Source organism: Tenebrio molitor, chromosome 6, assembly GCF_963966145.1.
Source record: "Tenebrio molitor chromosome 6, icTenMoli1.1, whole genome shotgun sequence".
Lineage (NCBI taxonomy): Eukaryota > Metazoa > Arthropoda > Insecta > Coleoptera > Tenebrionidae > Tenebrio > Tenebrio molitor.
Genome location: NC_091051.1, coordinates 16,911,783 through 16,938,590, shown reverse-complemented (window position 1 = coordinate 16,938,590; position 26,808 = coordinate 16,911,783). Strand labels below are relative to the sequence as shown.

Genomic DNA, 26,808 nt, shown 5'->3' with positions numbered 1-26,808 from the left:
AACTATCATCTCTAAATGCATATCTCCTCATCGATTGCGACAAATATTTGTTGTAATCTTAAATAGGCCAAAACTCGATCACGCGTTCACATTCAACAACCGCAATCAAATTTTCAGATTCCGCTTCACTTCATCGTATTCTCGATACTGTTATGCATTGTTAACACGTCACCAGTGAGTTACCAATATGTCAGGTTTGTACGAAATGGACGAACAAAATCGGACTCGCCGGCTAGAAGATCTAGAAGTTTCGGTTTTTCCAGTAAGGAAATAGTCTCAGAGACACATGTTTGGGACGGCAACGGCTTCCACTCCGAACCCAACTCATTTGCGTTTGAAGAACATCGCGGACACATCACTCCGGATTTTAGCAACGGTCTAGGTATGTTACGATTTTTGGTTCGGACATAGTTTATTCATTTTGTTACAGATTATCCTGATCCGTTTCTGTTAACTGGTCCAGCAGCAAAGCGCGCAGCGTCGCTCTTGTACAGGAAGCCGCTGTTTTTCGGCGACATTCCCCACGTCCAGGCCCTGATAGACAACCAAGAGCAGAGAAGACGCAATGGCTTGGCCGGAAACAAACTGGGGTCCTTGAGGCCCCACTTGCCTTTCTATAGATTTAAGAAGCCCGAATTCAGATATTTTAATTAAATTATTGTGTATTAAACGTTTAATAAAAAAATAAAATACAAATAAAATCGTTTATTTACAAAAACCTAAAAATCAGTCTAGAAAGAGTCAGGACGCTAGAAACCATCAAGATAGGAAAGTTGACTTTTAAAGTGGTCGAGGCATTGCACAAATCTCCCCTGCAGAAACACATAAGGACCCTCCTAAAATTCCACTTTACGTACGCACACCTGTCCTCACTGTCTGACGGCCCCCTTTGGAGACACATTCGTTCAGTTGCCACTCCATACTCTAAGAATGTTAAATCATAATTAGCCACTACTGACACACTTACGAGATTCACCTTCTTTTAAAGGATTTTCAGTTTCTAACATTTTTCCGCACCATCCTGAGGCACAGGGGATCGCCTCAACTCCTTTTTCTAGTTCGATATGTGTGACATTTACAGTGAACGGATCTTTACAACTTCCTAATTCGCCGCGAGATCGGCATACAAAACATCGTTTAAGTATTCCTGCAAGAGTTCAATGATATCCAATGGCATCCAAAAATAACAAAAGATTTGGTACTCACCACTAGCAAATTTTGGGGTGTGAGTTAATAAAATAAACGATACACTAAATATAACCGATCTGCACAGATACATTTTACGTCAAACTCGATGAAGGAGACATTCCACTCTAAACTTTCTCTTCGCGATTAATACCTTGAGAATTATACAAGAACTTATGGTGTTTGATTGGTTGCATAACCTACAGGTTTATGGTAACTTTATGTATCTAGTGTCGCGCCGTTTCTCCATTTCCTCTTCTTTCAATTCTTGGTAGTTCTTAAAAGTACGTTTCCTGCTGCATGCTATTATAATACCGGCGCAATAACACGGTAAAGTAAGTGATAGGACTAGGCCCAAGTACATCATGTGACGAACAAACGCTACAAATTTTGTAGTTTAGCGAGAATAAAATTTTAAAATTGCAACCTTGGGTCAAAAGTCTTGATTTAGATATCACGAAAATAATAATCTGTTGCATTCTGATGTCATCAACTTGACAAGTATAATTCCCTTCTTCAGATTCTTTAACATTAACTAAATATAGAGTGTTGAATGTGTCAACTATAATTCTGGGTTCGTCTTCGGGATCCGGAGGTACCACACTTTCACCGGCTTCCAGAACTTTTCCGTTCTTCTTCCAAATCACCTTATTCTCCAGTGTGGATCTAAGAATACCATTTTTTTTTTTTTGGTGCATATTACCTACCTACGTTTGTAATTTCTTACTCTGGACAAATAAGCGTCAAGTGTGAATTTTCCGCTAGAACAAACCGTTTCCGATATTTAAAAGCTGCAGTTTTTCCAGTTTTCCATCCCTTATTAAAACCCTCTGCATCTAATAAGGACATTAAAATCTCCACATCGGTATTTCAAAAAAAAGGTAGGTACCAGGATTGCATGTGCCTTCGCAGGACTGGACTTGTACAAAACTGGGAATAATTCGAGTTAAATTGCTTACACCAGGCAATAGCCTGCCTAGAATTTTCGACCGACATGAAATTTCATTAGCGTTCTTCACAAATGTTTTGTCCGTATCTGGACTCGAGAAATTGGCTGAACTCTGACACAAGTTTTTAGTGTTTTTGACTTAAAACTTAAAATGAATACCTTCTGCGTCAACTTGATTCTGCAAAATCCCGTTTTTCGTCTGATTCCTTCGTTTTTGGGTCTTCCACAGATCTCGCATATACCCCATGGTCCCCACTGTGTTGTTATTTCCATTTCTATTTCCAATCCTTCACGGATGTGGCGAAACTCGGTACCTTCAGACTCAGCAAATAAAATATTGATGGGTACGAAGTATTCTTCGTAATATTTGCGCCAACTCGTGAAATTTCCTGTCTCAACGGACGTTACATTATCATCGTATATCACTGCAACATTCAAATTTCGCGCATTTGCCTTGAATCTGATTGTGTCATAGGTGCCAACGTAACGCTCAAAAAAATATGAAATCTTGTGTAGAGGTTATAAGGCGGAATTTTTTTTAGTGTTTAAATTTCGTTTTTTAAACCAATTTATCGAATAAATGGTGTAAACGTAAAGCCCTAAGGTAAGTTCTTGTCGAGTTGTAGTATTTACCGCCATAAGTCAACGTAATCGCCAATTTTAAATATAAACTTTACAAACAAGATTTGTTTATATTTTCGCGATAAACTTACGGTCGACCAAGTAGTTATACTTTTCTTCTTGCTCTCCCTCGAATCTTTGACAGTAATACAGACCTGTGTCGTTTCCAGTGAAATTATGTATGACCAAACTGTGTTCACTGTTTACATGAATTCTGTTTTTGGTGGAGTTGTTATTCATGTCCAGATTAACTTCATGAGGGGCAGGGTCTCCGATATTTTGGATTTTGTACCAGATTTTTGGCCTTCCATCGTCGTTTTCGTTGCTAAATTCAAATCAAATGTGTCAAAATTGTCTAATTTCCGGTATACCGAATTAGCTCCAAACGTTACAAATACTCTCAAAAGTATGTTTAATTTCATTAAGGATCATTAAAGTATTTGCATACCAATAATGGCATTGCAACGTTAACTTTTGTTGAAGCGTTGCATCAATTAAGGTGTAGAGGTCACCTTTTTCATTTTCGATCAAACGGTTCCTATCTCGACAATTTTTATGGTTTGCGTCCAACGTACAAACGGTTTTAAAAATGAACATTAACATAAAAACGCTTATCATCGATATCTTCACTTTGTTTGATAAATTATCATCGATTTCGTATTCAATTGTTTCCAAGGCGGGCCATGATGTGACTTGCGCAATGTCTCATTTTTACAAATTTGAAAAAATCGTTAATCCATTTCGTGGTGTCAAACCAAAAACCACAAATTCCACGTTTTCGTCAAAGAAAGATGAAGACTTCTGTGTACTTTTCCCGGATAAATAAACGAAAACGACGCGTTGCTATTTTTAATTTGGATGCCGCTAAACATAGGACGAAATCAACAATCTGATGACGCAAGAACTCAAACATTTTCTTTTGTTATTCTTAGCATCATTATGGTGAATAAATAAGAGTAACACTTTTCCATATCTGATATTTGACAATTTTCTTGATCCATGTTGAGTTGTTCTTATGAGTATTTTTTAAATTTTGTTTGTTTTCTTTGTCGGATCGTGTCCTGCAGTTAAAATGTGTCAATGCCGCGTAAAACTCCCAGAATTCCCCAAACTTGACGTCAATATGGCGGACGAACTTGAAAGTAAGTAAAACGCGTCTAGTTTGGTAAATTCGAAGTAAATACTGGTGCTCTGTTTTTTGAAACTGGTGGAAAATGAAACTGTGAACATCAGTCGAGTAAGTGTGCCCCTTTATTGTGCGCTCCTAACGCGTACAAGACCGAAAATCTCGAAATGTTTTGGTGGGAACGATGTTTTAAATTTGAAAATATTGTTGTACCAAATTCAAAATTTGAATTTTCGCCCCATAATATCTAAATCGAAATGCGAATCAGCGGATAATAGTGAATAGTTGTGATAAAATGGTTTAAGAGAAGACGATGTCATCATTGTTTTTATTTATGTGCAGGTAGATCACACTCTGGGTACAAAAACTGGCATAAAATGACGAACGAACAGGGAGTCACCGTGAAGCAAGAAGTGATGGATGATGAGGAGGACAACGAGATGGAAGTCGACGACGACGTGCCCACATTGGGACCTGCTGCTCTCGGACTACAGCGAGTTGGAGCTCCGGTTGCTCCTAAACCACCACCCACACAGCCAACTCAAGTGCTGAATGCCAGAGGTATGCCTGCGAGGATCAGGAAAAAGAATAAACTGTTCTACGACGACGATATCGTGAACACTCCTCACCACAGAGTACCATCAGCAAAAAAGCTGAAACAGACACCGACCAAGAAACCAAAAATGAGCACACCCACCAAGTCCTTCAAAGAAACACCGAAAAAACACACGCCTAGAGACGTGAAACCGCCTAGAAATTTATCACCGCCACCCTTACAGTCACCAGATAGGAAAATTGGACAGAAGATAGGACTGCGGCTAAGAAACGTTCTCAAATTACCCAAGGCACACAAATGGGTTTGTTACGAATGGTTTTACAGTGATATCGACCGGTGTTTGTTTTCGGGCGAAAATGATTTTAGTATATGTTTGAAAGAGTCATTTCCGGAGTTGAAAACTAGGGAATTAACAAGGGTACAGTGGACCAAAATTCGAAGAATGATGGGGAAGCCTAGACGTTGTTCGCAAGCGTTTTTCAATGAGGAACGATTGGAGTTGGAGAAAAAAAGGAAGAAAATCAGAGCCTTACAGCAAAGAAAAGCCACCGAGTTGTCTAGTTTTAAAGATTTGCCACCAGAAATACCGATGCAGTTAGTTATTGGTACAAAAGTGACGGCTCGTCTGAGAAAACCTCAGGACGGGTTGTTTACCGGAAGCATCGACGCTGTGGACACTTCAAACAACACATACAGAATAACGTTTGAACGTCAAGGATTGGGCACGCATTCAGTACCTGATTATGAGGTTTTGTCTAACGAACCGCCTGAAACAATTTCGATTTCAAGTTTCCAAAATAAATTCCGGCCCAGGAACGGTCTTTCGACGTACCCCGCTAAGATGTCCCCGTACAACAATCTCAAATTCAAAAAAGACCCTTTGTTGTCAGGATCCATGATAAATAAACCAGTTTTTCCTCAAGAGGAGGGCCGGATAGGAGGTTACCCTACGAAACTGCTGGAAAAAATGGTCTTGATCACGAAAATTCTTAATGTGAAGAAAACAAAAATCAACGACTTAAGAGCGATGAACGCCAAAGCGGAGAAGTACAATTCGTTTCACACAGAAATCCCGGAAGAATTCGAAAGAAATTACGCGACGATCTTGATCGACCTCGAGAAGTTGAATCATGACCTGCAACTCTATCTCGAAGACATCCAGTCGCACTGCCAAGAAATCGCTCCAGAACCCAGTGTGGCGGCAATGCTTGCTCCGAGTCACCTGCGTGAGAAGTGCAAAGAGGAGGCGACGGAAATCGTCCAAAGACAGAATTCGATCATTGCCGCCGACAAGGATCCGGTGAGAAATCAGTCGATCTTGGACCTGATTAGAGATCTGACAGCGCTCATGTTGCAAGTAAAGAGTTTGGCGGATTCGGACCAGAACGCCTACGAGTTGCAGGTCTTACAAGGCACTATGGAGCAGATAAAGAGAAAACTGAATCCCAACAACCAGCTCGTGTTCCAGAATTCCGTCGAAATTCATATGAAGCACATACAAGTCGGACTAGGTCAAAATCTTGATAAAAAACTAATTATAAATGGTGTTACGAAAATATGATACTTCTTTAAGTTAGTTTTCTTTTCATTTATATATACCGCAGATTTTTAACGCATATGATGATGCTGTGCAATATGATTTTATTAGATTGGCGACACTTCAATCTACAATTCTTTTTTATTTGATTGCTGTATTTTCAGTGTGGTTTTATTTATAATTACTATTGTAACTTTTGTGTGTATTATTTCGCAAAAATCTGTATATTTTACTTGTATAATTAATAAAATGTATATATTGATGCCTGCTTAGGCGATCAAATGTAATTTTAAACGAGGAATATTTCGATTTGTTCAAGTTTTTATCTATAAAAGTTTGGAAAACATAGAGAATAAGAAGGTACTTTAAAAAAATTATTTTATTGAGCTAAATCACCCTAGATTAACCTATTTCTTGTGTTTTTGCAAACTCTGCAACAACTCGTCAGCGTCTTCGGCACTCTTCACTCTGATCAACATCGGCACTGGCGGCGGCTTCATGTCAGGATTTGGGACGCACACCATCATGACGTCCTTCTTTCCCATCCTTTGCATCGGGATTCCCTCTGATAAAATAAAGTTGCAAAGCAAATTCCCCAAGTTGGTGTCGGCGCGCACGATCAGTTGAACTTTCTCACTGTCTGGGACAGGTTTAAGATACAAAGTTCCGACGCCGTGATCTTTGTAGTTTCCATCCTTCTTCACAAATACCTTGCACCGAGTTGAGTAGACGTGACCTTCTTCTACAACCGGTTTAAACTCAGCTTTGGGGGGTTCGTCTTCTTGATCTTGCTCTTCTGATGTTGGAGGATCGGCCGGCTTAATCACCGTACTTGTAAATGAAAACTTGCCACTGTCTGATGTAGTTGCATTTCCAAATGAAAAAGGTTTGTTAGCGAGTGGACTGTCATTAAATGACAATGTGGCTGTACTACTCCCTGAACTGAATGAAACAGTTGTAGATGTGCTTGTTCCGAATGAGAAAACACTACTGGATGGCGCATTTGTGCTCCCAAAATGAAGCTGTGATGCTGGACCAAAAGAAAATTGTGGGATGGTTGTATTAGTAGATACATCATTAAGTTGGCTGGTACTCTTGTCAGTCTTCTCTGATGCAGCTTCACTTTTCAGTTTTTCCAGTTCACTGATATACTTATCATAATCTTTAAACACAGGTTGTAAACTGATAAATGGATTCGAGCTGACATGTTTTTTAATCCATTCTGTCACGCTCTCATTTAATCCTTTCAATTTTGCGTAGTACTCATCCAGTTTCTTATCAGATGTCTCAGATTCTTTTTCCGCAGTTCCATTAGTTTTTGGTGACTGAGTCTTGTTTGTTAAATTCGAAAGGAAGCTGAATGTGCTAGATGTTGATGTTGCTGGTGTTGTTTTTCCAAATCCAGTAAAACTTCCGAACGCAGTGCTCTTCCCTTCTTCGCTCTACAACATAAATAAAGTGACTTTCTTTCATAACAATTTTGCACTTGTACTCACTTGGACAGATGATATTGGGTTTCTTCGTTTGGCAACTTTTATTATTCTATTTTTGATAGCTTCGTCGGACGCTTTTTTGAAAGTTCCTGCATCTTCGGGGTCCTCTTGTTTGTCCCAATTGTCGTGATTTAAGTCGGAGCTTGCAGTTCTTTTAGCCATATATATACACGGGTAGTTTTTTAGGTTATAAAATTACGCGGACTCGCACTAATTTCAGAATTAAATTTCAACTTTTTCAGTTGTCACAGCCTTGATTTTGTTTCGTACTAAACATTTCAACGAGAATTAATTTATTGTTTGATATAATTTATAAATAAATAATTTATTTGTTACAAAACTCGATATAACGCCGCGTGCCGGTTTGCGTCAACGCTAAAGGATGACGTCAGCGTTCACGTGGTGTCCGAATTTTAAAAATTGCTTCGCTTCGTCCAATCAGAACCCAGCTAGCTCTAACTAATCTCCACTTCTAAATAAAGTTTTCGCAAAGTTCTAATATTTATTGTCACGGATGGATAAATTTAAAGAACACCAAATCCACCTGTGCATCCTATATGGTTTCTGAAATATTCAAAAATATCTGTATTCCATATCCAAAGTTATCATTAATTTTCATTACATCATAAGAATGTTAATCATGCGGATGACATATTTCTCGTTGTGTCGTTGTGTGAATGGCTCCCCAATGCTGTGTAATATGATGCTTTCACTTTAGACAAACTCTGTCAGATGTATTTTTTCTACAGCGTTATTCTAAATGATTGTAGTCGAAGCAGGCCATGCCCATGTTATGAAAATTTTGCCGCTTTCATGTGAACTGTCATTTTTTGTCGCTGTCACTGTCATTTTTTAGGTGAAAAGTGCGGTGATGAGTTTCATTTTATTTTTATTTTTTATTAACGATTGAATCCAAAAATGTTGCGTTGTTTTGCAACCAATTTAAGTCCTGTGTGTGTGAACGGTGTGTACTCACTTATTCATATCATTTTGATGTTTTTTATACGGAGCGGCAACCATAAATTTTACATTCAGTTTTTACGCCTACTTGGACTACAATCATTTACAATAACCCTGTATAATACCGTGCGATCAGCAATTATAATATGTTCACGATTCACGATCTTTTTGGGACCGAGTTGGCTATGACCATCTAGTGATTTTGTCGGCAGTATCTCGGTGATAACTAAATTCCCTAAAGGAAATTGACACTTTTTGTGTTAGGTTAGGTTAGGTTGTTTTCAGTTTAGGGTTATATTTTCTGAATAGGTACATTGTTGCCGGATCTCTTAAATCTGGTCTGTTCTTTTTAAATCGTTTAATAGAAATTTTTTATCGTAATAAAATTATTTTGGCAATTTTGACTGTTCCTGTGACGGAAATTTAAATTATTTTCTATACACTTAATAAATCATTTAGTTTCTTACGAATATTAAAATAATAAATCGGGCAATGCGTTGACAATAAAATGTCGAACAGACAGAAAAAAAAATTGCATCCGTTGCATCACTGAGTCAGTTAATCCAACATGAAAAGAAAAAAATCATAGCCAACTCAGTTCTAAAAAGATCGTGAATGCCTAATAGATAAGGGGCGGCTTTGACTTTGAAAGTGACAGATTTTTCGTATATTTGCTAACTCAGCTAATAAACGTCAAACAACTGTCACTATTAATCAAATTTTAACTGGTTTTTACTTCAGAACATAAAAGATTCATCATTAAATCTTACTTTCGTTATGATAGGTATTTTCAAATAACGGAGACTGGACATACAGCTTACAGCTCTGTTGCCTGTCGGCAAAAATTTCCAAATTTAATTGCATTCCAGAGCATCTGAACGTATATATAGATTTGGTCATACATACAGTTGTGGACAAAATAAAGTGGGACAATGTTTTTTCGCTAATGTAAATCTGTGTGAAATTTTACTCCTATGGTTAGTATTAAAATATTTATAGTTTATTATGTATTTTGTGTTGCATAATTTTATCATATTAATTCAGTTTTTTCTAGGCTAGTGTTGGCCCTTAGGCCTCACTTAGTGCAACTTTATGTTGATTTTTTTTCAGACATCCCCGCATTCCCCGCTTTAACTACATCACTAATACGCACCATGATAGTTTTATGACTTTTTTGAGAAATTTTTTGACAAATGCCATATTTAAAACTTCAGATTTAGAGCCGGTTGGTTGCAATCAACTAAAATTACACAAAAAAAATTTGGCACACATATACACACATACACGCGCAAAATTTTGTAATAAAGGAAACAACAAAATTCATTCGCAATGAGAGAATTCTAAAAATCTCTTACTACAAATAATAAAAAATTAAGTAAGTATTAAACGAACATTTCCAGAGAAGTTACCCTGTATGACATAATTCCTTGCCGTCCTCTTGAATTCTGGTACCATCCACCAAAATTTTCTTTCTTGGCATATTGCCATGATTTGAATTCGTTCAGAAAAAAAGACGTAAAACTGGGGAAAATTGTATACCTGTAAATAATGAATAATGAATTCGATTTTGATCGCGATTTTTCGAGCACGACGGCGCAGCCAGAGTGTCCGAAATAGAGCAAGTGTTTTAAAGACCAGTTATCTACGAATACTTTACGATATATTTTTTTTAATGTTAAATGAGTTAACATTTAGACTTCACGTTTCTCCGGTCCTCTCGGGTTTGGTGATGTTTCCATGGAAAACGCGCGATGTTGCCATTGAAAAGAGCGTTTTTTAAAGTTCGATTTAAACACGCTCAGGCGTGTTTTAAATGAGCAAAATTGGTTACCAATAAAAAAAAACATTTTAAACGAAAATTAAATTCTAGTCTTTTGAAGGTGGTAATTTTTTACTAAGTATGTATACTATTTCTCTAGAAGAAAATGTTCACTAATTGTATAAAGAAAATTTGAATATGTATTTGTGTTGTGTCCAAGAATAAAAACTAAGATGGCGATGATTCACAGGGTAACTTATTTTCAAATGAATCTGAATAAACAATCTTTGAGTAAAGATTGGACGACAAAATAATTATTACTTATTACTTATTTATTATTATTATTATTATTATTATTTATTATTATTATTATTATTTATTATTATTATTATTACTTATTTCCCACATGTTAACGAACAATTGAACAAAACAACAAATGGATTTTCTAGAATTTTCTTATGCTTGTTATGTGAGAAGACATTTCATTTTAATTGTAATTCCACCAATAAATAACTATTGAATGTAAAATACCCAAAACGAGCCACAAAGTTTGAGATTTAAAACTTTTTTTTTTCAAATGTTAAGAGCGTCCATTACAAAATTTACACCCAGACAAACTCCAAAGTTATTCTTGAACCGTAAATTCTGTTATATTACCATTTCATTATATTTACCAAAGAGAAGGTGACAAAACATCTTAATCTAAGGTCCCTCTTGAACAAACGAGATACTTTTTGCAAATTCTTGAAACCGAGAAATGATCGAGCTTGCCAATCTAGTTGTAGCATGACGTCATTTGACGCGCGAATATCATGCAATGAAAGCACAGCACACTTACCTACACAGATTCCGGATTTGCTTCCGACCTGTTATAATAAATTTATATCCAAAATGATTACTGATCGATTTAAAATTACACTGAAGAACAGTCGGTGTCCAAATCAATCTGCTGGTAACTCCGACTTTTGCGCACCACGTGAATTCGAATCATATTTTGCCATCACATCACTCACCCGCCTACTCTGATGTTACAGCTTCACGTCTAATTGCGGTTTTTTACTTTTTTGTTGCAAAAAGTGGGGGTAAACGTGATAATTGTCACATTTGACGTACATTTGACCGATTGGCGGGAATAAAGGGTGGAAATGAATCATTCATCATTTGGTATTACTGGTCACATATCTTTCAATTAAGAACTCTTTGGAAGAAATTATGTATTATATCCGTTATTTGCTGTTTAATAGTATTAAATAGTATTTTACAGTAGAAGTCCGTTAGGATAGCCTTTACTGCCGAGCCAGAAATTTTGTGAGACGAGCTCGCAGAGCGAGTCGAATAATACTGGCAAGGCTGTAAAGGCCCTAACGGACGTGTATTGTACAATAGTTTTTGTAATATCTCTACGATTCGTTCACAATTATCTTTTTGAAATACATTTTTTCAACGCCATCGAAAAAACCGAATGATTAATAAGTGTGCGGACGACGTCGTCATGTCGACCGTTGTTTGTGAAAAAAAATTGTTTCAATGTTGTTTGTCAGATTTGTTCAACGCTTAACTTTCCGTTGAAAATAATCAAGATATTCCCGATGTCCTGAAGTGAGGTCACCGTTATTGCCTGCAAAATCGCGCTTGTGTTAGTGAAGCATCATCTTCGATCTTGTCTCCATTTGCTGCTGTTTTTCAGATTTGTTCAACACTTAACTTTCCGTTGAAAATAAACGACTGAAATCAATAAAAAATCGCGATCAAGATATTCCCGATGTCCGGATGGCCGCAGAGCAAGTGAGGTCATCGTTATTCCTTGCAAAGTCGCGCTTGTGTCGGTATTAAAATTCTGAAGCATCATCTTCGATCTCGTCTACAGCTGCTAGTGACTTACGGATTTCGATTAATTCAAGGTGTGTCCCATAACATTAAACATTAATTATTGTACCAATTGTAAAAAAGTTGAAAAATAAAGTTTAGATCTACGTTGCTATAGTTATTTGGTCATTCATAACGGCCGCTCCCGCTCATAACGGACACCCTTAACGGACTCCGGCCGTTATGAGGTTGTTTACATAGTGACAAACAATCCGGATATCCACCTTTAACAACTAGATATTACAAAAACGAATTAAACGTACAGTGGGGAGCACGGAATTTCGCACGCCAATTTGTACGTCATTAAAAAAAAACTATCTAGTCTAAGCTTTATTGTCATTATAATCAATAATGAGGTGGGATACGCATGATATATGTGATCATGACTGATGTTTCACCTAAACTGTCACGAAACTGCCGCCAGTAGGTATCTCATTTTAATAAAATTAAGTCAGTGAAATGTCCAATGTGTGCGAAATTCCGTGCTCGCCACTGTACACTCACGAGTCACAACAATTCAGTTGTATGTTAAAATTTGTAATTAAATTTTGTACAAAATTTGAAAAACTAAATAAAAAGTAGAGTTTACCTAGATTTCATACACTTTAATAATCTCTCACAATGTTTGTAAATGTTTAGGGCTACTTGACTTTTTTCCAGTTAATTTTTATTTTAAATCTGCAGTGCGAATAACTTGAAATCATCATAATCAATGTAAACATTTTTTTTTCAACTTGCACTATCAAAATATTATTTATTCAACTGTTAATCGAAAGTTAAGTACTATACTTTACTGGGTTAACAACGTAAAAAACATACAACAACAAAAATGACTATTTAACGTCTGTTACATTGTTAACTTGATGATCTCATCAAGGTAGTAAATGTTCAAAGTGCAATTCCTTCAATTCCTTTTCTTCAATACATCTTCCTCCTGTGAAAACAGATACATACTTTCAAAAGTAGAAAACTTTGCGTATTTTATTTTCTAAAATCTAAAGCGTAGCTGGAGCTGTGTTGTACACACGATTTTTTATGTAAGAAAGAATCTAAGAGCGCCCGGGGATCTTGGAGACCAATATAGACCATTTATTGTAATTAGGTACCTGTTCACCAAAACCAACCTACCAAGTAGGTACTTAGTTTACTTGTTTACTACTTGTCGAGCATTATGGAGAGTTTCATCTTGTTGAAACTATAGTCTTCGCAAAACTGCTAGAATTCATTGTTTCAGAAATTCTTCTGTTTCGTTTAGTGGAAAGTCCAAATGTCGTTGTCCATTTAAGAACCCTTGGACAGAAATTGGTCAAATGATCCTAGTCCCAACTGTTTCTGTCCACACAATGTCGCCGCACCTTTCCTGAAAATGACCCTACTTCATGAGATGTTGATTTTATTTATCCTAATATCGGGTATTCTGTCTATTGAACATGCCATTATTGATGGATCGTAAAGAAAGATGAATGAAACCAAATTATGGTCTTCATTATTATCGTGAAGCAACCAGTCGCAGTAATTCACCTTTCGATCAGCATCATCTTACAAATATGGACGAATTGATATTTAAATGAACTAAATTCGTGCTTTCTAAGAATTTTTTAACAGGATTCATGAGTAATTTAAACTTCTTGCTCTATTTCTCTGGGCGAAACAATGAAATTTAATTCATATGGAGTCATTATGGGTCACTAGTGTTGAAGGAACGTGGTTGGTTTAACAAACTGATTTATTTACTCAGTACCGACGATAATAACAACAACGAACTGACTGCGAACTGACCCAGTGCGCCTTTAGCGAGGGATTTAATTTCCCACGAGCCGCCACAAATATACCGCTCTGTTTTAATATATCTGCTGTGCTTTATCTTTGTTTTTTTCTGGTTGACGAATATATCCTTTAAATTATAATTTTAAATTGTCTACAGGGTGATTCACGAGTAATAATGACACAGCTGGGGACGTGTATTATTGGTTGCATCACAAATTGTGAATCACCTTACATGATGCATGTCATATATTTTAATATTTATCAATTTTTTGCAAGCTATTATCTTATTTTCATCTATCTCTTCATTTGTAAGACTGGCTTGATTATTAAAATAGAAAATTTTTAATTTTATTTTTTGTAGAACCTGATTTCGTTGAATTTTTAATAGATAGATAAATAAATATCCGTATATTGGTTATTGCTTCATTTATATTTTTTCTTTTTGATTATTTGATTAATATTGTTTTAGATCACAGAAAGTTTATTTACCTTAAAGCCAGATATAACATATTTGTCTTGTCTTAATAAATGATTTATTTTTATTGCAATTTAACGGTCGAATTAATAATTTAAATTTTACCCTCGTGTTTGACAATTTTTTTAGAACAAAATATAAAAATAAATTATTATATTTAAATATGTTTTATACAGGTGTGTCGTAAGTCGCGGACAGCTTTTTAAACACGGGTTCAGTGATGCCTACCAAGTGATATAAGCATGTTTCCAAATGGTTTTCGGACATTTTTCCTCAAACTTTAACATCAAAGAAGAAGACTAATTTTAACATACTTATCGCTATAACCACTAGGAGTTGTTCTTAACTTATTTTTGATTCGTTTCGAACACCTATTTTGTTTATAACACAGATAATTTCAGTTATGATAGGTTCTTATTCTAACATTTGAAAGCTCACTGTGTCTCAACGAATTTAGATAAAATAAAACTAACAACCGTAGTGGATACTCGAAAGTGAATACTTCCAAGTTCAAAGAGCGTATCCGCGACTTTTGACACACCTGTATATACATATTTTGGTTTAACTTTGTCTTGAGTGACACATATGGTTGTTAAATTATTATGCAAGGTAAGGTTGTTCAAGTTATTGTTTCTATTTGTTTATTTATGTATTTTACGTAGGTCAAGACGTACTAATCTGATCTGAATAAGTACTAAGTAACAGGGTAAGACTAAGTGGATTTTTTTTAAATAATTCCACACAATGAGTAGGCAACCAACTTTATCAATAGCAAAATTTAGAAAAATATGTAGTTGAAATATAGTATAGGACTTTAAAGTGACTCTAAAGCCCCGACTAATAAACCGATAATATTCAATTCTTTACCGAAGGGACACAGATGAAAATGGTGGTACCGACCGTCTCATTGTGTAATTTTACCTTAAAAATATTTTACCATAAGGATAATTTTTCTCTCATTGATCATTCTTGTCAAATCAGGTAGAAACTCCGAACGAATAATTAATCCCTCAACTGCAGGGAGCGTTCTTGTAAATTCAGATTTAATGGTAAGACTTTGAGAAATACAACTACACAATGCCGCTCCCTACAGTTGGTAAATATTATAGTTTTATTAGTCGGGCCTTCAGAGTCAGATTAAAGCCCTACAGTTGCATCACTTTTTATATCCCAATTTCGTAATACACGTAGGATTCTATCTTCCTTACCGCAGAAACAAAACAAGGAAAAAGTTCCATAAAAGTTTATTTAACCCTTTCACCAGAATTACAAGAATTTGTAATTTACAATTTGTGTATAAATAAAAAATAAATATATCTATATTTTTGAAAAAAAAAATTGAAGGAATGTTGTAACATTTTTGTTTTCCTAATATCTACACTATAATAGTTCTCTAAGAAAATAAAATCTTGATTTAGTAATTAATTTAGATGCAACTAAACCTGGAGTGCAAATTTCTCTTAAGGCACTGCAAAATATATTGCACGAAATAAAATTACCATAAAATATAACAATAAATACTGTACAAACTATTTTGTTTCTGTCTCATGGAATCAACAATACACTAATAATGGAATGTATATAAAATGGAAACTTAATTCTAATTCATGTAACAATGTATTAAACGAAGCTCCAACTATTACAGACTAAGCTCTTGCTTTACATTATATAATCTGGAAATATCATACTAGTAAATATAACACTTTTTCCTCTTACTAATGGACGGATAAGACTTTAGAGCAAATCTTCAGGTAAATCTTTTACGAATAGGCAATCGACAGGCACTTCGACTTGATTCCAAAAGGGAATGTTTGAAACTAACAGGAATGATAGTGATTAACAGTACCCATAAAACCCTGAATCTGTCAAACAAACAAGAAATGCTACCATTTCGACACGGTTATCAACAATTTTTACAACAAATTATCACATTGCTTGAAATTTTCGTGTAAAACTTGCACTGTATGAAAGTTGAACTAACCTAAGCTTTACAAATATGTCATAGTTTTAAGTAAATCGAGCCTACTGATGACTTTTACTCAACAGGTGCGAATTGAACTCGTAAACGTTGCAACACTGCTCCCCGCAGATGTTACATTTCCAAGGATTCGCGTCCGAGTGACATCCTTTATGCAAGAAGTACAGAGTCTGGTCCGGAAATCCGATACCGCAAAATATGCATTGAAGACTCGAGAGAGACCTCTTGCCCATGGCGCGCCACAGCGACGAGTCCGACGGCTGTTCGGGGCCGGTGGATGTGATGGCTCCGTTGGTGGTGGTGGCGGTGTCGCTGGGCGAGGTCTCCGGATTGGTGTTGGGACTTGCCGTCGACCTCCCTCTCGGCGAGGAGTTCATCCGCGACACGATCTTCCTCTTCAGGTCGTCTCTGAGCAGGCTTTTCAGCGGAGACACTTTGATTAACGAGCTAAGGCTACTTGAGGTTGCAGTTTGCATTTGTACGCTTCCCGAGGGAGAGGTGCTTGGGTTTGGTCCGTTCCGTTTCGACACGTCATACAGTTCGTCACCTGGTTCCTGCTTGATCGGTATCAGCGAAATCGATGGTGTTATGTTTGTTTCTTGGTCTATTCTAAGCGAATTTGGTTGTATATGGCTGCTGGACGGAGCGTTCGAATTCGAATCGGCCGATTGGGGGGACCCCGGACACTCGCCGTTCATCCGTTGGGACACTTCACCGCTCTGGCCGGGCAGGTTCGACCTTTGATCGTTCTAGACAAACTCCACATCAGCGTACATCTTTACAGAACAAAACCTGACTTACCAGTGTCGGTGAAAATACAGGTGCCGGGGCGTCGGCCATCGAGATTTCCACGTGCGGGGTCAGAAAATGCATTGGTGGGGTTGCGTTGTCGGTGGAGCGGGCACCTGTCGAGTCACCGGAGTCGCTGTAATTTGCTCCGGTGACGCTGACGGACACGCTACCGGCGAGGTTTCCCAAAGAGGTCAAAGCGCTGTCCATGGAAAAACCTTGCTGGGCGGCGGCGGCGAAGAGCGAGGCCTGAGAGCCCGCCGGACCGGGATTGTCCAAGTCGATCCCGTGTCTGCAAATTGACAGTTACGAAACAACGACACAAATTGAAAATAACCGACCTGTTGAAAAAGTGCACCCTCAGGCTCTTCATGGACCCGGCCCTGTAGCTGCACAGAGGACACGACTTGACCAGATCGTGCTGTCCCACGTGCTCGTTCTGAAAGTGGGCCCTCATCGCGATCTGCCGTTGGAACCCCCGGTTACAAATGGGACAATGATACGGTAACGTCTTGGTATGCGTGGTGAAGTGCTCAGCCAGGTGGTCCTTCCTGAAGAACCTCTTCTGGCAGACCCGGCACTCGTACGGTTTGACGCCGGTGTGTCTCATCTTGTGGCGTCTCATGTTGGCCCCGTTCGAGAACTTCATGTTGCAGACGTCGCACTCGAACATCTTCCTGTGTATCCGGTCCGGTGGTGAGTTGTTGTTCTCCGATTCCATCTTGACCTCGTTCGTGGTGTGTGCCTGCGAGATGTGAGCTGCAAGGGCCACCTGACTGACGCCCTCAAAGTCGCATCGGTTGCACCGGTGGGTACCTTCGCTCGAGTCGTAATTCGTATTCGAACCTGTCACGCGTTCGGCCTCGTTCTGTTCGCCGTCGTCCTCCTGAGTGCCGTCTGGTGCCTCCTGGGTAGGGCCACCGCTGCCTGAATCTGCCTCATTCTCGGCTGCAGTGTCGGCCATGATCACCGCAAATATTTGAAGAATTCAATGGACGAGCTTGACGATTCCATCAACACCTAACAAATTACAAATTTCTCAGCAAAAAACCAACACGGTACTCACCAAATCTAATTTTAGACTGAACAAGATACATCGAAAGGAAATATAAATCGCTGATTACAAGATAAAAACTAACGAACTCGTCTGGACCTTCTATTATTAGACTCAAAGAAAACAACGAAAATTAGACAAGTTTCCGAAAAAATAGAACTACTGCGTTACGAGCTTCTCCACGCTCACATTTATTGCAAACTAACCAATAAATGCAGGCATTAGTCTAAGTAACACCTTCTCAGAACAATTTTTCAACAAAAGGGACTAACTACCTGATTGCTACCAATAAAATATTTTCAAATCGCACGTTTCACGACGAAAATAAATCACTCACGTGTAGAGGAAGTGACTCCTTCAACTTTTCTACCTTTCATAATGTTATTGCTTTTATGGGTCAATTCTATTACTGCGGCAAAATATTTAAGCAAATTTACCTGACGGCTCCTCGGTAATTGCCGACGTATTCGAGTTCAAGTGGCCATAAAATTTCAAGAACTTAACAGTACGACATAAGTCACTCGATTAGAGTGAAGGTAAATGTACCTGCGACGCCAGCTTTTAGCAAAGGACTGACAGGGTAGTGGCACCATCTCAAGGGATTAATTTGTTGTGAGGACAACTGGAAGGGACATCCATTTCAGGTCAATACAGGAGTAAACAATATACGAAAAAATTTTTAGTAGTTCTGTCTAATAATAATAATAATCTAATATCAATTTCGACTGTACAACTAAGATTTCGAAATTTAGAACAGTTTGTGAGAAATAATAAGATTAGTGAGCAAGTTCGCTGCCACGGTGTTATCAGAAATGATTCCCTGACGCCAGGTGTTGCAGGCTACATAACATTTGACGAGATAACCTGGAGGCTGTGGCTAACTCGAGGTTGACAGAAAACGCGTTATCTTTTAAACAATTATTTTGTGTGAAAAGAAAAAATAATAAACGCAAGTTAAATGAATCATATAAAAAAGCAAAAATAATCTATCTATATTATCTACCTTTGACAAAAACTAGAATTTATTTAACTAAGAAACTTAATAAAGCAAAGCAGATAAGATACTTCGAAGCAATGATTTTTCTGAGACAAAAAGTCAAGATTGTGAGCGATAAATTCTAAGCTAAGTGGATATTTTTTTCTGTAATGAAAGATTAGTTACTGTTTACACATTTATTTAACGAAACAACTCCATTTTGGAGAATATAGTTGTTAAAGCGGGGATATTATTTTGAGATAGACAGGATCTGTCAAGAATTGGAATTGTCTTCAGTGTGGAAGAAAAATTAAGAAATTAAATTTAACTTGACGTTTAACTGAGAGTTACAAGAAATCTGTTACTAAAACAGTTTTAAGAAAAAAATACAAAAAATAAATTATGTACTGTCGCGAGCAATAAATTTTGGTCGTCAATGTCATTTCAAAATTTGGTTAGATTGTCACAAATTTAAAAAATTTCCCTGCTTGATTATGCCTACGTCAACAAAGTGTCAAAAAATTGAGAAAAAAATGACAATTAATGTCATTCAACATGATGATAGGTTATGATATTTACGACTGTTGGAACATTTTCGATTGCGTCAAAGAATGACCTTGACGATCAAAATTTATTGCTCGCGACTGTACATATTGAAGTGAGTACAGGCTGTTTGATGAAAAACGCCTCAACCCATAACTTTTTTATTTATTACCCGATTTCAATGAACGAAAAAATCAAAGATATGGTTTTGCAAGCGCTACAAAACAGCCACAAAATATATTTTTTTTGGCGTTATCTTCAATAGCTAACGATAGTCAACTTTTTTTTTTAATGGACACATGTAGTTTTTTAGGCTTGGTCTCGTAAGGTATTTTTTTCTGAATCTAATGATGTATTGAAAGTTATCATTTGGTTCATAGCTAACTGAAAAAAAAATTAAAAAAATCCTGTGGTTCAGCTTATTATAAAATTTTTAAGAGTGCCGTGAAAAACAATCGGAATACAAAGTACGATAAATGTCATCTAAACGTCAACTTAGAACTTTTCATCTGCTTTTTTAAACTTTTTTTTTATTTAAGTATAACAACAACATTGTCAGTCATGCAGAATAGCAGTCATTTGACTATTATTTTATGTTCGAGTGTAATAAAAATCGTAATTAGTCAAAAACAAAAATTTAATAGAAAAAATAATAATATTTATTATTATTATTCATGTTTTCCAAGAAAATAATAATAAAACTTTTCAAGATTGCACCTGAAATTTTTCAAACTCACACTTGACATTTGTTGCTATTTGTATTCCAATTGTTTTTCACAGCACACTCGAAAATTTCATAATAAGCTGAACCACAATTAAAAATTGTTTAATTTTTTTTTCAGTCAGCTATGGACCAAACGATAACTTTTAATACATCATTAGATTCAGAAAAAAATACTTTACCAAACTATGCCTAAAAAACTACATGTGTCCATTAAAAAAAAAAAGTTGACTATCGTTAGCTACTGAAAATAACGCCAAAAAAAATATATTTTATGGCTGCTTCGTAGCGCATGAAAAACCATATCCTTGGTTTTTTGTTCATTGAAATCGGATTATAAATAAAAAAGTTACGGGTTGAGGCGTTTTTTATCAAACAGCCTGTATACATACCACAAAAAAAATTCTACAATACAAACTCAATAAAAATGATAAAAACATAGGTACTTCCGAGGAGTTAAAGTTGAGAATATCTAATTCACGTTTCAAAAAGATTGGATGTAAAAAATATTGTGGTTAAGTGACAAAAATTTTTTTAAGTGTACATACATAAAATCCAGATGAATAAAGTTCAAATATGGAAAAAATTTAATTAAATACATATACATACAGGTGTATCAAAACGATCGCCCCAACTATGTACTTGTAATCTTATAACGTAGAGTGAGAGGAACGTGAAAAAAATAATACAAATGTTCTCCTGAGCAAATGAACTAAAAGAAAAATAATTTAATTAGTGAATGTTATTGCAATTGAACGAATAGCCTGTCTAATACAGGGTCATTATAAATTATTGTCCCATCGCAGTTGGCGTGGAAAAACCCACACAAATTTTGGATGTGCCGGCAGCCTCGCAACGTTAGACAAATTAAAGTCGGGACAACGAACAGATATAGTAATAAAAAAAGGGATGTGGCGTGTGTTGGTTGTCCCGAGTATAGTAGACAAATTTCCACTACCGCCGGTAGCGCCACCTATCGGCGATACTAGTCTCACTCGTGTTATGAGGCTTGCGGCACATTCAACTACGTCACCAACGCCTACTGCGATGAGATAATCATTTATAATGACCTGTATAATTGGTACACATTTTTTTTTTCTTTTCAAGAACATTTTTAGTTCAAATTTTCGAACTTTAACACGCTGTAACTTTTAATTGAAGATGGGAAAAAAATGTTTCAATTTTTTTATGTTCTTCTCTGTATTCTGTACTGCTAGTTATAGTTGGTGCGTTCGTTTTGAATCAGCCTCTATACCGATTGACCATAAATGAATGTGACTTTTTTTCATAAGTTGGGAACATTTTTCAACAATTACTTTGGCAAACCTGATATGTTAATCAACACATTGGCGTACGTACGTCATTTTGACATTTTATGTACAGAGCGCCCAGAAATGTGGTAGCAAATTTTTCGATTGGTCCCGCAAGATGACACTTTTTTACAGAGACCTTTTTTATGCATGGCAACGCCGCTATCTAAATTGAGATAAATAAATGTCAAGAATTGTCAAACGTAAAACATTCAAATTTAAATTTTATTGAAAATGTTCAAATTGACCACCATTATTCTCAATGCATAACTGAACCCTTCGAGCAACATCTCGACAAATTTTAGCGCACAAATCGGGGGTAAAAATTGTTCGGAAAACCTCCTTTACATATTCTTTTGAAATAAATCAAAAATTGAATGTTGCAAGATTGAACAAATTTGGCTTTTCGAAAGTGCCATCTTGTGACATTTTGTGTAAAAGTTGCTACCACATTTCTGGGCGCTCTGTACATATTAATAAATTGTGTCAAATAGGCGAGTACGTCTATGTTTATGTCAACTATCATATTGAACAGCAGAATAACAAACAATAGTATTACCAATCTATGAAAAAAATTTTGAAAGTTAAATTTGCTGCTTGCCACAGACTTTTGCCTGTGATCGAAGGTGTTTTTTAAATTTTGGTGTCGAAGTTGGCGTTGAAGAGTCGATTGTGAATGAACCATTCGTCTTAAAAACATTTATTTTTCAAATTGCAGATTAAAAACACAAACAACGCAAAAAGTGAGGTATGACTCAAACAGCTGATCAACCACTCGTCTTAAAAAAGACTAATTTTTCAAGTGCATATTAAAAACACGCAAAAGTTAGTGAAGTTAGATTTAAACAGCTGATCAGAGTTGTAATCCGGTGGTGCGTTTACAATCGACTTTTCAACGCCAACTTTGACGCCAAATTTAAAAAAACCCGTTATAAATCAACAGTAATTGAACTTTGAGAAAAAAATTAACTTATTTTAACAAGATCAAGACATTCCACTAGAAAACAAGTTTTGAAGTTTTACTTTTTAGAAAATTGTGCGGACATAAAAGTTAAAAAATGAATACGGGTGAGCTGGTCTAACCTTTTCAAAATAAATCTCAACTCTCAAAATGATACACTGGAAGAAGAAAGTTCAAACTGGCTAAAAGCGGTACACTACAGTAGTTGAGTAGGTAGTTCTATGAATCACCGATAAGAATTTCAAACCACCCTAATTCATTTTAAATTATGGAAATCGTTTGGGGACAAACACAAGATTGATTTAAGAAGCGATAACAGTAACATTACGTACACGGATTGAAATCAATTTCAAGTTATGAGACCAATTGAAGCGTTTTTCAAAAATTGAGTCTAGAAAGGTGCAAACTTCTGTCCACTATTTACAATTAGCTTGCAACATTTACGATCGGTTATACTTTTTGCAAGAACTATTCAACTCATAAACCGTAATCTGACAAAACTCTTAAGAAATCGGTGTTTTTCAAGTGTTGCATGTCCGTTTTGTTTTCTCTATTAATCGAATCTTTCGGTGCTTTACCAATAACGTATTAGATCTTGCGTTAGGATCACATTGCGTCATTGTTTACTAGACACGGGCAAATCCGAGTCGACGATATCGTCGGTACAAGTGATAATTCGACAACGCCAGTTATAAACAGAACTGAGTCACCAATTCGCGGTGGAATTTTCGACTTTCGAATAGAAAAAGCGAATTTCCGTGCACGATCCGCGACTCCTACTCTCGCAGATGTGGGACACCGGGCAAAAGGGCGCCGAAAGCGTCTTTACCTGAGGGTACCGAAGTGAAAAGATGCGCCAATCGAGCGCTAGACTTTCTCGAATATTTGGAAATCGTTGTCGTGGTCGAGCGGTGGCGCCGTAAGGGCAAGCACCCTGGTGGAGAGCGGTCTTCCCTCTCCGTCGTACGGCGCGACCGTGTCGATTGGGCAACGTATTCGTAATGTACAAACCGAGCAAATGCAGTTGCATAATTTTCAGTGTAAAGAAATTGTTTTGATAATTTGTTGTAATAGTGCATTGGCAAATATTTACTAACCAGTGCAAAGTACAGAATCGATTGTTTTGCGAGGAAGAGAAGGAGCGCGAATTGTTTCGTTTCTTGAGATCGCAACACTCCGACCCATATCCGAGTCACTTTCCAAACACCAATTAAGACTTTTGAGAGGCCCCAACACTGTTACATCACAGCTAAGTAACGCACCCGATCAAAATGCGATAATTATCAATAAAGGCGAAGAAACGGCGACGCAATGTGGCCTACAAAGTTCGCAACGTCAACACACCACAGAGTAACGTTACATTTGGGAAACGAGGACCCCAACCAGACGTCCCGATCGAGTGCACTGCACTTAACTTTATGCACTACATAACAACAAATTGAAACTACGTTAACATAACCTGTACATAACCAACATAGGTCGTGCTACCAAACTAAACGAACGAATTCGACTTACGTGTAAGCGAAGCTCGAAACGTCGGACACTATAAACTACATTTAAAAAACACCTGTACAACGTTTGACCGCTTTTCGGCCATTCCAGGCTGACCTGTCGGAGGAAGTGGGATTGTGAGCCGACCAGGGCCGGATTGGCCCGGCGCAGCCACGCTGTCATCGGGAATTGTACGATGCGAGGCCGCCTTTATCGCCAATTCGTGAAAATCCACTCGAAATCGGCGACGTTACGAAACACTTATCGCTGAGAAATCGAACTGTTTCGCATTCGTTACACAAATAAAACGTTCGAGGACGGAACTGGCGGGTTTCGTCGCGGGCGACATCGCCGGACTTTCCGCAAAGTGCGGCCCTGAATTAGAGATGTGCGCTGCATTGTTCCTACTTTACAACCATTCCCGACCACCTGCCGCACGATAATTGCATTGCGACATAAGTGGAGAGATTAATGCGACACGGTTTGGTGGTACTCGATTTGTAATTGCGCGGGACTAGCGGTGGATGATGCCCGAGGGCGATCCAAACTTTTCGAAGCGCATCTCTAAAGGGGACTGGGATAGGTTTGTAGCGGACTTTTGTGGTTCACTGTTATTGCGGTCTTCGGAACGTACAACAGGTGTGTTATTCTTCTCTTGAGCTTGCCAACGACTGCTAGCACCTTGCGTACACCTTGCGGTCTCACTTCCTTGAGCTTTTTCATTGTTTTCTCTTCGATCACTTGTAACAACTGAAGAAGCTCTTCTCCGAAAATATCCAAGTAATTCCACAAAGCGAAGTCTCGATTTTTGCGCGACCAAGAGACTGCAAATGGAAACAAACAATTACAATAACCTTGAAACTAGATTTTAAATTGTGCGCTTGTTTTACCTGACATTTCTCGACAGGTACCTGTTTGGCCAAACACTCTCTACCGTAAACAGATGGCGCCCTAGTCCAAGCACTTTGACGAAGTTTGAACCATTTATTTCTCTTGAAATGTTCAATGTTTATTTATTTTTGCAGAAATTTCGTCATTTGTAATTTAGATATTACCTAAAAACACATTTGTTCCTCTAGTTTGCACCATAAAAGACAAAAGCAGCTATCAACTGATCGATGCATATTTAACAAAAAGTACCCAAGTAATGTGTATACTCATTTTCATATAAATGTGCATCTAAGCAAGCCATGAAAATCTGATTTTCTGTTGGTATTAAAGCTAAAGCTAGTGACTTTGACTTTCAAAGTTGCTTGCTCTGGGCGAACCCGATTTGACTAATTTTTCAGTTTTTGTCCATTTTAACATTGCTGATTTCAAAAGCAATGTTACGTCTTTTTACTGATTAAATTAAAATAATTCTTATTTGTTTTTGTCTTTGTATTTTTACCAAGTAAAGATTTATTGGACATGACCTTCATAAATGTCACTTTTGTAATATAACTAAATTAAAGGTGCTTTTACAAATGCACAGCTCACTTGATTGACATTTATATGAAATCAATTATAAATATTTTAACTTTTTTTTTGTTGAAACTCAAATATACTACTAAAATGAACAAAGGCACAAACAGAAAAGCTACAATTTTGCTAAATCGTTTAACAGTTTTGATTCTAGTTTGTTACCCGTAGAGTAACAATAACGCGTGAATAATAAATTGAAATTAATTTTACTTGATTTTAATATTCAATCTCCAATTTCGAGCTCGTGTCGTCTAATATGCAAGTTGTGTTCCGTATTAGGGTTAACCCCCAGAGCAATGTGAATCTTCGTAAAGCACGAATTCAGAAACGTCGCCGCCGGGGATGTCTGTTTAATGTTACATTAAATTTAATAATAACCATAAACTTAGTTGTTTACTTTCATTATTTATTTTAATCTAGTTTACTCTTGATTAAGTAGAAAAATACACATTATGAGAAAAGTTGATGTTACTTCCGACAGTTCCGGTCATAATGCAAACAAACACAACCCATTTATAACGTGATTTAAACCAAAATTTTCAAGATCTTTTTTTAGTTTGAAAACTGGTGGTGGGCCAACTGCATTTCTAGCTTAAAAGATTAACAATTCAGACGTACAGCTAGCGGAATATACGAAAAATTAGTTGTACCGGGGAAACCGAAGACATGGGCGATCTGGTAAATCGCAATTTTGTATTTTGACATTTCAACTTTGTTAAAAGTCATTTAATAAGTACCGTGCCTGCAGACGTCACATTGGCGTCATTTTTTTTTAAATGTTCGCTTTTTACGAGTCTTGTACTAGAAATAGCTCTTATCAAACATAAACATAGAAATTTACTGTAAACAACCAAACAAAAAGCAGGACCAACTTCAGGCCGTGGTCTGTCCTCTGGTCTGTCCTTTGACAAATGACAAAACGTACTGAATATAAATGATATTATTTGCAGTTGTTTATATTTGTGACTTACATTGCCATTTCAATTAAATAACATTAGCACAATTGGTAAAAATAAAATAAGATAACATGATTGTGTATTAATTATTTTGTTTTTTTTCTTGAATATTTTTGTGTTACTTTATTGCTTGAAGTGTTTAAAGGTCAGGACGAATTTGGACCCCTTCGGTGCTGTGCTCTAAAGCTGGAATACGATAATGATAAGAATTGGTTGAGAAGAAATGTGACTTTTATTACTGGACAAAAAATCCAGACATTTTGTATGGGGA

The 26,808-nt window shown here is 36.9% G+C and overlaps 5 protein-coding genes across 12 annotated transcripts; 1 reads left to right on the top strand and 4 right to left on the bottom strand.

Annotated features, from left to right (window-relative positions):
* Window positions 1-690: 690 nt before the first annotated feature.
* Window positions 691-1,358, bottom strand: rtv (QVR superfamily protein rtv). Its single transcript, XM_069051090.1, has 3 exons — window positions 1,207-1,358; window positions 977-1,147; window positions 691-924 (listed from the first exon to the last, which is right to left on the bottom strand). The coding sequence occupies exons 1-3, from the start codon at window positions 1,277-1,279 to the stop codon at window positions 710-712; spliced, it is 459 nt and encodes a 152-aa protein (XP_068907191.1). The 5' UTR covers window positions 1,280-1,358; the 3' UTR covers window positions 691-709.
* LOC138133242 (uncharacterized) lies at window positions 1,218-3,614 on the bottom strand. Of its 2 annotated transcripts, XM_069051084.1 has the most exons (8): window positions 3,204-3,614; window positions 2,848-3,080; window positions 2,294-2,559; window positions 2,075-2,246; window positions 1,913-2,021; window positions 1,613-1,851; window positions 1,390-1,566; window positions 1,218-1,339 (listed from the first exon to the last, which is right to left on the bottom strand). In XM_069051084.1, exons 1-7 carry the CDS (start codon window positions 3,371-3,373, stop codon window positions 1,394-1,396), a joined length of 1,362 nt encoding a protein of 453 aa, XP_068907185.1. In that variant the 5' UTR covers window positions 3,374-3,614; the 3' UTR covers window positions 1,218-1,339; window positions 1,390-1,393. The 2 variants fall into 2 exon arrangements, with proteins under 2 accessions (XP_068907185.1, XP_068907187.1); XM_069051086.1 differs by lacking the exon at window positions 1,218-1,339 and having other exon boundaries at window positions 1,394-1,566; window positions 2,848-3,614.
* Window positions 2,605-6,275, top strand: mip130 (Myb-interacting protein 130). 3 transcript variants are annotated; one of them, XM_069051083.1, is made up of 2 exons: window positions 2,605-2,738; window positions 4,224-6,275. In XM_069051083.1, exon 2 carries the CDS (start codon window positions 4,259-4,261, stop codon window positions 5,996-5,998), a length of 1,740 nt encoding a protein of 579 aa, XP_068907184.1. In that variant the 5' UTR covers window positions 2,605-2,738; window positions 4,224-4,258; the 3' UTR covers window positions 5,999-6,275. The 3 variants fall into 3 exon arrangements, with proteins under 3 accessions (XP_068907184.1, XP_068907182.1, XP_068907183.1); XM_069051081.1 differs by lacking the exon at window positions 2,605-2,738 and adding an exon at window positions 3,722-3,897; XM_069051082.1 differs by lacking the exon at window positions 2,605-2,738 and adding an exon at window positions 3,836-3,992.
* A 60-nt stretch (window positions 6,276-6,335) lies between these two features.
* On the bottom strand, window positions 6,336-8,244 carry Nup50 (nuclear pore complex protein Nup50). The gene is made up of 3 exons (XM_069051088.1): window positions 8,090-8,244; window positions 7,471-8,031; window positions 6,336-7,416 (listed from the first exon to the last, which is right to left on the bottom strand). The coding sequence occupies exons 2-3, from the start codon at window positions 7,627-7,629 to the stop codon at window positions 6,382-6,384; spliced, it is 1,194 nt and encodes a 397-aa protein (XP_068907189.1). The 5' UTR covers window positions 7,630-8,031; window positions 8,090-8,244; the 3' UTR covers window positions 6,336-6,381.
* A 7,278-nt stretch (window positions 8,245-15,522) lies between these two features.
* Window positions 15,523-24,490, bottom strand: LOC138132874 (zinc finger protein ztf-16). 5 transcript variants are annotated; one of them, XM_069050563.1, is made up of 4 exons: window positions 24,194-24,490; window positions 17,403-18,081; window positions 17,074-17,353; window positions 15,523-17,021 (listed from the first exon to the last, which is right to left on the bottom strand). In XM_069050563.1, the coding sequence occupies exons 2-4, from the start codon at window positions 18,023-18,025 to the stop codon at window positions 16,317-16,319; spliced, it is 1,608 nt and encodes a 535-aa protein (XP_068906664.1). In that variant the 5' UTR covers window positions 18,026-18,081; window positions 24,194-24,490; the 3' UTR covers window positions 15,523-16,316. The 5 variants fall into 5 exon arrangements, with proteins under 5 accessions (XP_068906664.1, XP_068906665.1, XP_068906662.1 ...); XM_069050564.1 differs by having other exon boundaries at window positions 24,235-24,490; XM_069050561.1 differs by having other exon boundaries at window positions 24,142-24,488.
* Window positions 24,491-26,808: the final 2,318 nt, after the last annotated feature.

Coding starts and splice junctions, on each gene's coding strand:
- rtv (XM_069051090.1), bottom strand. CDS start 1,279: ATGTATCTGTGCAGATCGGTTATATTTAGTGTATCGTTTATTTTATTA. Junction 1,148..1,206: donor CACCCCAAAATTTGCTAGTG/GTGAGTACCAAA, acceptor GAACTCTTGCAG/GAATACTTAAACGATGTTTT. Junction 925..976: donor TGAAAATCCTTTAAAAGAAG/GTGAATCTCGTA, acceptor TAACATTCTTAG/AGTATGGAGTGGCAACTGAA.
- LOC138133242 (XM_069051084.1), bottom strand. CDS start 3,373: ATGATAAGCGTTTTTATGTTAATGTTCATTTTTAAAACCGTTTGTACG. Junction 2,022..2,074: donor CGAAGGCACATGCAATCCTG/GTACCTACCTTT, acceptor TGTCCTTATTAG/ATGCAGAGGGTTTTAATAAG. Junction 1,567..1,612: donor ATCAAGACTTTTGACCCAAG/GTTGCAATTTTA, acceptor CAAAATTTGTAG/CGTTTGTTCGTCACATGATG.
- mip130 (XM_069051081.1), top strand. CDS start 3,828: ATGTGTCAATGCCGCGTAAAACTCCCAGAATTCCCCAAACTTGACGTC. Junction 3,898..4,223: donor TATGGCGGACGAACTTGAAA/GTAAGTAAAACG, acceptor ATTTATGTGCAG/GTAGATCACACTCTGGGTAC.
- Nup50 (XM_069051088.1), bottom strand. CDS start 7,629: ATGGCTAAAAGAACTGCAAGCTCCGACTTAAATCACGACAATTGGGAC. Junction 7,417..7,470: donor ACCCAATATCATCTGTCCAA/GTGAGTACAAGT, acceptor TTTATGTTGTAG/AGCGAAGAAGGGAAGAGCAC.
- LOC138132874 (XM_069050563.1), bottom strand. CDS start 18,025: ATGGCCGACACTGCAGCCGAGAATGAGGCAGATTCAGGCAGCGGTGGC. Junction 17,354..17,402: donor AGGGTGCACTTTTTCAACAG/GTCGGTTATTTT, acceptor GTCAATTTGCAG/ACACGGGATCGACTTGGACA. Junction 17,022..17,073: donor CTGTATTTTCACCGACACTG/GTAAGTCAGGTT, acceptor GAGTTTGTCTAG/AACGATCAAAGGTCGAACCT.